Below are 10,554 nucleotides of genomic sequence, written 5' to 3' on the forward strand. Positions count from 1 at the left end.
AGTGCTTTGACCATACATGTAATTTTAAATTTGAAATTCTTTATGACAAGTGAATTTTTTATTCTTTCAGTAATTGAGTATTGTCATCCAAGTGGGAGATTGTTGGATTAATTATTTAATTAATCAATTATGGATTGACAATAATCAATTATTATAAGTCGGTGTCATAATATAAATTATGGTCTATTGTGTTAAGCACTAATTATATGATGAATTTGAGTGATTGGGCTTTTGTAACTAAATGGACCGTGATGGGTTGGACCATTTAGATAAGCCCAATGAGAGGTCCCTGCCCTCAACCGTTTAGCTATTTAAACGTCATCCCATTAGACGGTTAATTATTCTGAATATTGGTGAAAAAAAACTAGAGCTAGACGGAATGAGGGTAGTCACCCCTCTCATAGTTGTCGGCGTTGTCTACGGTTATCCTCATCAACCTAATTCAAAGGTACACAATCTCTTGTTCTTTCTTTGTTATTGATGATATGCTATAATTTGTATGTAGTGATCTATGACTAAACATTAAAATTTTCATCAACACTTATATAAATAGCTAGCTTTGGGGCAATCTAAAAGAGAAATAAAAGTCAAGCATGGAGAACACCAATAGAGAAAGCAATAGTAGAAGTGGTAGTTGGTTGGGGTTGGGAATGAACGAAGCAAAAGTTCATACTGTTGTTGAGCTTGGTGGGTTTGATACAAAGAGTCTTCTTTTAGATATTGGTCATGATAACAACATTGAAGAGAGTGAAATTAAACACCAAAAATTGTTACCACCTCTTAGAAACTCTTTTTCTCCTAGACAAATGAAATCACTGGTTGCTCTTTGTGATACCATGTTACCTTCCATCAAAGACAACAATGTTGCTGATGAATCTGTCAACAATTTCTACCGTACTTCAGCTTCCATGGCTGGCACCCCTGAACGTGTAGGACTATTGTTATTCTCTCTCTCTGATTTTTTTTTTGTTATTTTTTATTACTCTCTCCATTCCTTTTCTTTTGATGTTTTAGCTCTTGACACAAGTTTTAAGGAGTAATTAAAGTATATAAACATGTGTGTGTTTTACTTAAATGTCCTTATTTATCATTAAATTCACATGTGATAAACCAAAGGTCACAACTACTTTAATAGTTTATTGTGTTTTCCAACAAGGGTAAACTTGATAAAACAATAATAAATTCACTAAAACATCAAAAGTTTTGGAATATAGTTGAAGTTCTAAAACATCAAAAGAAAAGGAATGCAGAGAGTATTATATTAAGGGTAGTGTTAACTTCTGCCATAAGGGCACAAGTTAAGAAACTAAAAATGGAATTAAATCATAAATTATGTCTTGAAAAGATAAGATTTTAAATTTCTAGAATGTTGAATGCACAATTTCCAACAAAATATTTCTATCTTTGGTTTTTTAACTTGTGCCTTGAGGGCACAAGTTAACATTTCCCTTATATTAAATACACTACCTTTTATTTTTTTAATTAACTTTCCTTATTTAATGGTCAAAACCTTTCATGGAATGATCAAAAAGTTATTTCTTGCTGAAAAGCACTTTATCTTCAGGTTGTACTTCCATGAAGTTTAAGATTGGAACTTTTTTAAAAAATAAATAAAGTTATTAATTCCCTTTGCATCAGAGAGAAAATCTTGTGTGGACCAAGACCAAGAATTTTGGTTTGGTCATACACAAAGAGAGAATAGAGAAGAGGGAAGAGAGAGAAAATGTAGAAGAGAGAAGAGAAGAGAGAGAAGGAGAAAATCTTGTGTGTGTGACCAAACCAAAATTCTTGGTCCAGGTCCACACAAGTGTTTCTCTGCATCAGATCCTCGTTCATTCTCTTTGTTACTTGAAAAAGAAAAGGAGTGTCAGCAACATTCTCATTTCAACACTCTCTCAAATCCCTACTTTTTTATTGGTTTAAATTAAGGTGGGTCTCACATTTTAGAAATGAATTTCACTTAAAGTAGTGGGACATATATTAATTTCATCCAATAAAAAAGTGACCATTAGATTTCATCCAATAAAAGAGTGACCGTTAGAGAGGAGTTAAAATCCTATTCATTTCCTACAATAAAAGAGTGAGTGTTAGAGAGAAGTTCAAATACCAAAACTATATTAATGGACTTTGCCATTTATGGTAGGAAATGGAGAGGATCTCAACTCATTAAAGAGAGTGTTTAAAAGAGTATCTCTAACCTTCCTAAAATAAAAATAATGGAAAATATATATCCGGTATGTTTGGATTGGTGTTGAGGTTGTTAGAATTATGATAAGTTAACATAATTTTGACAAAAGTTATACTTCAGAGTTTTTATAAAATTGCGACGGCACCAATTACATAGAGTCCATCCAAACATACAACACTATTCTTGTAATTGTTGATATTGATGATGGTTGAAAACTGATTTACCTTATTGGCCTTATAGCAAGTTGATCTATATCTTAAAATGAGATTGCTGGTTTTAGTATTTTTATTTTGTTTCAAAATAGTATATTTATAGTTTATCTTTGTTTCCAATTATATCCTTCATATCAATAAAATTATTGTCTGTGTTTATGAAATGATTTACATAGTCAATTTGAAAGGCAATCCAACCCCATGTGAAGAAAAAAAATTGCATGCTCAACCACCCATTTATAGATTAATTGCATAGCGAGTTTAAAAGGCCTACACTCAGTGATAAATCTCTTTGGACATATTATTTCACATAATTGTCGGAACTTGAACTGCCATTCCCATGTTGTTTTCAAGCAAATGAACCACTACCCTATTGATAATTTTGCAAATTTTTTAAAACTGTTTGATATATATATATCATGGATATTTAACACCTCCAAAAAAAAAAAACTCAAGATTTGCCGGTGCATGCACCAATGAATACCTTAATGCACACCCATTACATTTCAAGGACCCTAAGTACGAGTTAGCAAAATATAACTTTTAAATCTTTTTTAAAACTGTTTGATATATATATATCATGGATATTTAACACCTCCAAAAAAAAAAACTCAAGATTTGCCGGTGCATGCACCAATGAATACCTTAATGCACACCCATTACATTTCAAGGACCCTAAGTACGAGTTAGCAAAATATAACTTTTAAATCTGTTTACAAAAATATGAAACTGAATAAGTAAGCAACAACTACAATTAAAGCCTCTATATTATTTTTTACACCAAAAAAAAAAAAGCCTCAATATTATTCTCATATTTAATGCAAATATAAAAAAGTACTGACATGTTTATGTTAATCATTGTAGTACAATTATAGCCTTAAATAAATTAGTATTACTGATGCGTGTGGTTATTTTTTTTGCTTGAATTTGAAGGTTGCAAAATTTGGTGAGTGAGAAACCGAAACATCCAAGTACATGGTTATTGAAGTCGACATTATGGCTACTATCTACATGGTTTGGTACATTGATTTTGTGTGGTATTGCAAGTATCTCAACAAAATTCCCATTTTTTCATAGCTATCCTCAGTTGTCACCAGAGAAACGCCAAAAAGTGATGTTGTCTTGGTCTGTAAGTTACCATCGTCCTCTTAGAATGTTGTTCAGAACCATAAAGCTTCTTACCCTCCTCGTCTTCTTTACTCAGGTAAATTATACCAACTTTTCACAGCTTAACTATACTATAAGCATATATGCATTTAATGTTTTCTGTTTCTTTCACTAAAGTTAACCGTTAATTGTTTGCTTTAATATTTTTCAGTCAAGTATAAGAAAAAAATATATAAATTTTCAAGTTCATCGGGCATTTTGCACATAAGTGCAAAACTTCAGGGGGGGTATTTGCAAAACGTCATGTTGACTAACAAAAGAATTTGACGAAGGGGGTAAATTGATAACGTTGTGCAATTTCAGAGGAATAATTAAAGTTTTGTGGGTAATTGACGAAATTTACAATTTCTGAAGATAATTACCTGTTTACTCATTTATTTTTACTAGTCAGAGACCCGTGCGGACGCACAGGCTAGCTGACATCGTTATGTAGATCATTTGATATTGATTTTTAATAAGTCATAATAATAGTTCCCAAATATTTAAGAAATAATCACAATATTATATAAAACATGGTCAACCAACGCATTAATAAGGATATGCTTTTCATTTAACACAACATATAAACATTATAACAAACCAACATATTCTAATTAGTACAATATAGAAATATTTCAAAAAGTCCTACTGAACAAAGTTTGAGAGATAGCCCAATAAATCACTGCAAAAAAGAATTTACATATTATATCAAATAGTAATACTTATGTTAAATACGTATATATTTAACAATAACTTATAATGTACTTGTATGCTCATGTTCTGTAGATAAAGTTATAACAAACCAACATATTCCTTTATTACAATATTATATATTTCATAAAATCCTTCAGAACAAAGATTGAGATTGTCTTGATAGCCCAATAAGTCACTACAATAAACAATGTATATATTATATCAAATAGTAAGGATTAAGATAAATAAGTATATATATATAACAGTAAAGGTGATTATAATGTACCTTGTATGGTTATATTCTATAGATTTTCAAAAACTTCTTTATAAACGACATTGATAGTTGACGTGCATATTTGACCATCTTCGTCCATAATTAACATTTTTAGCCTTTTTTTAGTGGTAACTCTTGACACAACCCCATATAATTGGTCGTGAGTGAATACAGGTCGAGGTAGGTATAAACCAACCTTTAAAAGCGATTGTCCTTGACTTTTATTGATTGTCATAGAAAAACATAAAGAGATCGGAAATTGCCTTGTGAATTTGAATGGCAGTCCCGAGTCCGAAGGAACCAAGTCCATCCTTGGTATCATCACCTTTTGACCTATACTCTTTCTCGTTATGATGGTGGCAGTAATTATATTTTTACCAAGATGATCTTGCAAGCGTGTTCCATTACATAAACCGCTTGCTTGATCAATGTTTCTTAATAACATGATAGGAACACCAACCTTTAGGATTAATCGATTGTTTGGTATTCCAGAACTTGTGATATAATTTAGAAACTCGGAAGTAAACCAATCACCTTGAATTTCATAATCATCATCAGATTTGCAAGGGGTGTCAGAACTTAGATATATCTTTTCTTCACCTTCTATGAATGACAACACATAGTCATTGACTTTCTCAGCACAATCAAGAGTTGGGGCAAGAATTGCTTTCTCCTCAAACAACCCTTGTGTGTCAATGTTCTTAACAATATTTGGATAAACAAAGTCAACCAATGCATTTAAATGATTTTCACATTGAGAAATGCACAAATCCGGAGGTATTTCCAAGCGACACTCTCCATCTTGATCTATTTTCATCTCACCATCTCCAATCTTCAAAATCCAATCTGCAAATTCCTTTATCTCAATTGCACTTTGACTTGAGCCATCACCAGTTAACCTCGTGTTTTTTGTTAGCATTAATACCTTGCAACTATGCCAAAGGGTAGAAGAATTAATGGTTGCCTTCATAATATCAAGCCTTGATCCTTTTCTAATGACTGGCAAAATCGGTCTAAAATCTCCACCCAAAAATTGTACACACTCCTTGCTTAGCCATCCTCTTCACATGCATTTATTTTTATGCATGAAGATTTTAAAAGATACATATTGCAATGTTGGTCCATATATTTTCATCATTTTGTGAATTTGGTCCCCTATTTAAAAATATAATAACTTTTGTCCTTTAATCATGTTTTTTAACTAAAAGGTATTTATGTGATATGTTTTAAATAATATGGTATATGATTTGTTGTTGAAAAAAGATCAATGTCGATGAAAAATGTGGATGAAATTGTAAAAAAATTCTTTTAAAAATTTCATTTAAAACATGTCAAATCATCATATTTTAAATCAAACATTTGATGGAGGGACCAAAACTAACAAATTTGAAAATAGTAGGACCAATTTTGTAAAACAATGAAAATAAGAGGATCAAAATTACTATTAGACCTAAAAGATAATATATAAAAAATAATTTGATTTTAACCAAAACTATTTATAAAATCACAAATGTCGAAAATTGTAATTTGTTCACAATGTAAATGTATACAATTCTTTCATAGTTTTAGAATGACCCAAAATTACCAAAAGCCTATTTTCAGTGAAATACCAAATTTGGCTAGGATCCACAATAAATAAGGTCAAGTCTTTTGGACTGCTACCCCTGTAAGTTCAGATTGTAACCTAAGAGGGGGGTGAATTAGGTTTCTAGGAATATTGGTAAATTTTTCAGAGATTAGTGTTCTTGATAATTTTTCCGGAAACTAAATATGAAGGTATGAATGCGGAAAAATAAAAGAGTTAGGGAAGAAGAAAAAAACACAAGAGAATTATAGTGGTTCCCCTCTAAACCTTAGGGTCAGTCCACTCCCTTCACACCCCGCGAAGGAATTCACTATGTTAGAATCTTTGTTACAAGCAATCTCACCCCAAGACCCCCTAACAATCTTTCTAACATAAACACAAGAAAGAAACTCTCTTTCTTGATTTACAACACAAACACCAAACACTTTTGGTGGACTTTGAATCTTCCCGAATCAAAGAACCTTTTACAACAATCACAAGATAGCACCCCCACTATCTTAAACAATAATTCTCACCAACAATGGCAAGAACTTTACAACAAAGTAATTGAAGAATAACAAATGTATGGTTGTATATCTTTATCAATATCACTCTAACAAATGGACTTAGTCTCAGAAAACTTTTTAATAAATGTTAAAGTGTAAGCAAAATTTTCCAAACAATTTGAATGAAAGTTTGAAAGCAAGTGATATTGAAAATGTCAATTGAGATAATGAAAGTTGTTGTTTGTTCAATTGCTTTGATTCTCAATTGAATTTATAGAGGCTAAAAAGATGTTTATGAACCAATACTACTTTTCAAAAAATAGTTGTTGCCAATTCTTTTTACAGAAAGGGCCGTTGTTAATTTCAAGTAAATATCCGTTGAGAAATAATTCAAAGCCATATTAGTTCAAAACACGTTCAGCAAGCGAACTAATTTATATATCATGTATAGCCTTTGGCAAAATAATACAAAATCATGTAGTGGCTGTTGGCACAAAGTGGCCGTTGGCATTTGTATTTAATTTTGCCAAAAAGAATGTCATTATGAAATCATGTTTATATACAAGCTCTACAATTAGAATGCAAGATTTGGTTTTTTCAAAGAGAACATGTTGAAACAAATTTAGTGCAATATAAATCATTATGCCAAATGAATAATGCGTATAAGAAAAATTATTTGAGGCATAATTGATTATGTCATTTTCCAAAGTTACATAATTTTTCTAATCAAAATATTTTCATGCTAAAATATTTTCATGCAAAATCACATATAAATAAAAATTAATGTGAGTGTGTGATTTATTTTCAAGAGAACTTTAGGCATTGCTTCATATAAGAACTTAGAAAAAATGTTTGAAATTATTTTCTGAGCAAACTAAGTTGTTCCATAAGTTAAGAATGATAAATCAAAGATAAGGACCATACTTACAAAAATATAACTATGAAGCCTAAGTCCCATTATCTTCATTCTTCAACTTGAGCCTCCATGATTTTTCTTCTTTTGTGATGTGAGTTTGTTATCATCAAAACCCAGCCAAGTCTAAGAAGGAAATCTTCTTCACAACCCCCTTTGCAAGGATTAAGTCAAAAGAAATTATAACCATAACGTGTGCAAGCAAAAAACATGATGACTACTCTTGCTAGATAAACCTGCTACTATGACATTGACACAAATAAAATACCACAAAATCTATGTACCTACAGGATGTGTGTTGTGTATTCAAATTTGGTATGTCTTTCTGATTGCTTGGAAATTAGAACCATAACATTAATGCACTCATTATGCCAGAACTCTTTCATTTTCAGGTAGATGAAGAAAAAAACAACCCATCGTGGAAGGCATTTGGATATAGTGGACCTGATCAAGAGTTCAAAGCACAGCGAAAGAACAAAATTTTACATAGAACATACAAAGAAGGACGACAAGAAAAAGAAGACGGTGATCATGATGATGAAAAGGTTTTAGGACCTCTTTACAAAGGCCTAGTCAATCTGAACTATCCGCGTGATATCATTTCAGATTCTCTAAGACGATTTGGATTCCCTGTCTCGGTCACTCCTCCAACGAATAAAGCTTCTACCATCTCATCTCCTTCTCTAGTTATCCAATGTGATGCAGTGGTTGTTGGTTCTAGCTCAGGAGGTGGCGTGGTTGCGGGAGTTCTAGCAAAAAGTGGTTATAAAGTGTTGGTATTGGAGAAAGGAAGCTATTTTGCTAGGAACAATCTTTCCCTTCTCGAAGGACCAACCTTGGATCAAATGTACCTCGCCAATGGTTTGATTGCAACCGATGATATGTCTGTACTAGTACTAGCAGGTTCCACAGTTGGTGGAGGGTCTGCAATAAACTGGTCAGCCAGCATCAAAACCCCTAACCATGTATGCAAAGAGTGGTGCGATCGCAGGGGCGGACCTGGACTTGCAATATCACTGTGGCAAAAAAAATTCCGTCGAATAATTAAATTATATTAAATTTAATTAATTTTAGTAACCAACCTAAAACTAAAATCAATTTCAATTTCAGTACTGCTATCACTCTCATTATCATGATTCAATTTCAATTTTCTAATTCAATTACTCTCACTACTACTATCAATTTCAATATAGTAATTTCAAAACTGACCTGAAAAGAGGAGAGGAGATGAAATGGGCTGAGAGAGGAGAGAGAAGGAGAGAGAGAGAGAGAGTAACGGTTCATGGTTGGTTGGTGGTGTTGATGTGAGAAATCAGAAGGAAAACAGGTGGTGCGGTTAGAAAAGAAGAAAGAAAGGAAACGTGGGCCTGATAGAAATCAGAAAAGGAAAGTGATGGGCTGGGCTAGGTTCTAAAAGAAATTAAAAACAATTGGACCTGAGCTGGTGTGGCTATTGCCACACCCTGCCTTGCTCAGGTCCGCCCCTGTGCGATCGCCATGAGCTAGAACTGTTTGAAAGTGAATTATATAAGGAAGCAATGGATGCTGTGTGTGAGAAAATGGGAGTCCAATCTGAGTTTGAAGAGGAAGGGTTTAATAATGCAATACTAAGAAAAGGGTGTCAAGAAATGGGGTATCATGTTAGTAACATTCCTAGGAATGCTCCACCAGATCACTATTGTGGTTGGTGTTGCTTGGGATGCAAGGATGGAAAGAAGAAAAGTACATCAGAAACATGGCTTGTGGACTTGGTGAAATCAGGTAATGGTGCAATTCTTCCTAGTTGCGAGGCGATACAAGTCTTGTATAGAGAAAAGAAAGGAAGATATAGAAACATAGCAAAAGGAGTGGCTTTTGAAATTGAATACAATGGTAAAAAAGGCATTTGCGTGGTCGAGTCTAAGGTCACAATTGTAGCCTGTGGAGCACTAAGCACTCCGTCGTTACTCAAAAGAAGTGGTTTGAAAAATGAAAACATAGGGAGAAACTTGCATCTTCATCCAGTGACAATGGCTTGGGGATACTTCCCTGATGCACCTTCATCAATTGAGTTGTGGCCGGAGGGACATAAAAAAAGCTATGAAGGAGGGATTATGACAGCAATGTCTACAGTTGTCGCAGACTTTGACAAAACTGGATATGGTGCTGTGATCCAAACACCTTCATTGCATCCAGGTTTATTCTCAGTTCTAATGCCGTGGAGTTCTGGAATGGATATAAAAGATCGAATGCGCAAGTTTTCAAGAACAGCTCATGTATTTGCATTGGCTAGGGATCAAGGATCAGGAACTGTGGATTCACCTACCTGTATAAGCTATCATATGAAAGATGTAGACAGAGAGAATTTACACAAAGGAATCGAGAAGGTGCTGAGAATTCTGGCAGCAGCTGGAGCTGAAGAAATCGGAACACATAATAATAAGGGAAGAAGATTAAATGTAAAGGAAGTGAGCTATCATGAATTTGAGAAATTTGTGAAGGAAGAAAGTTCAATGCCGTTAACTGACATATCGACACCAGTATGCTCAGCACATCAGATGTGGAGCTGTCGTATGGGTACTAATCCGAAGGAATCGGTTGTGAACCAAACGGGGGAAACATGGGAAGTAGAGGGTCTTTATCTGGCCGATACAAGTGTATTTCCCACAGCATTAGGTGTGAATCCAATGGTCACTGTTCAGGCTATTGCATATTGCACAGCACAGCATGTTCTTGAAGTTCTTAAAAGGAAAAGATGAGTGCATTCAAGTTGCAAGAATTTTAAGGGAAGTGTTATACAATAAAAGTATCCAGCTAATAGCATCAGTCTAGTTCACATATTGTTGGAAAGTTTGTTATTTTTGTTATGGTTACTAAATAATCAGTGTTAGGAAATTCATCCGAGAGAGCTCAGACGTATGTTTGAGCTCTCTTTGGAGGATGCATTTGATCTCTTGTAGAGGATTTCCGAGCATGTACATGTAATTGCTTACTATAATATACTTCTGTTGTTGATGCTTCAACAATGACATGTGGCTTGGATTGTTAATTTTCTTATATATGTTGGTGGTGGTCTTTA

General features: G+C 33.5%; 1 protein-coding gene across 2 annotated transcripts; it reads left to right on the forward strand.

Moving 5' to 3' along the window:
• The first annotated feature begins 593 nt into the window (after positions 1-593).
• Positions 594-10,554, forward strand: LOC146900467 (long-chain-alcohol oxidase FAO4A-like). Of its 2 annotated transcripts, none has more exons than XM_085732633.1 (4): positions 594-940; positions 3,334-3,604; positions 7,889-8,503; positions 8,999-10,554. In XM_085732633.1, the coding sequence occupies exons 1-4, from the start codon at positions 594-596 to the stop codon at positions 10,232-10,234; spliced, it is 2,469 nt and encodes an 822-aa protein (XP_085588759.1). In that variant the 3' UTR covers positions 10,235-10,554. The 2 variants fall into 2 exon arrangements, with proteins under 2 accessions (XP_085588759.1, XP_085588758.1); XM_085732632.1 differs by having other exon boundaries at positions 7,889-8,477; positions 8,973-10,554.

The sequence above is a fragment of the Medicago sativa genome, chromosome 8 (genome assembly GCF_051527215.1).
Source record: "Medicago sativa cultivar Bolivia chromosome 8, Bolivia_mono, whole genome shotgun sequence".
In the NCBI taxonomy this organism is placed as follows: Eukaryota; Viridiplantae; Streptophyta; class Magnoliopsida; order Fabales; family Fabaceae; genus Medicago; species Medicago sativa.

What these genes read in the sequence shown, in the direction of transcription:
- LOC146900467 (XM_085732633.1), top strand. Translation starts at nt 594, where the DNA reads ATGGAGAACACCAATAGAGAAAGCAATAGTAGAAGTGGTAGTTGGTTG. An exon ending in TCCTCGTCTTCTTTACTCAG is followed by an intron (nt 3,605 to 7,888) that starts GTAAATTATACC and finishes TTTCATTTTCAG; the next exon opens with GTAGATGAAGAAAAAAACAA. An exon ending in GCAGGGGCGGACCTGGACTT is followed by an intron (nt 8,504 to 8,998) that starts GCAATATCACTG and finishes GATCGCCATGAG; the next exon opens with CTAGAACTGTTTGAAAGTGA.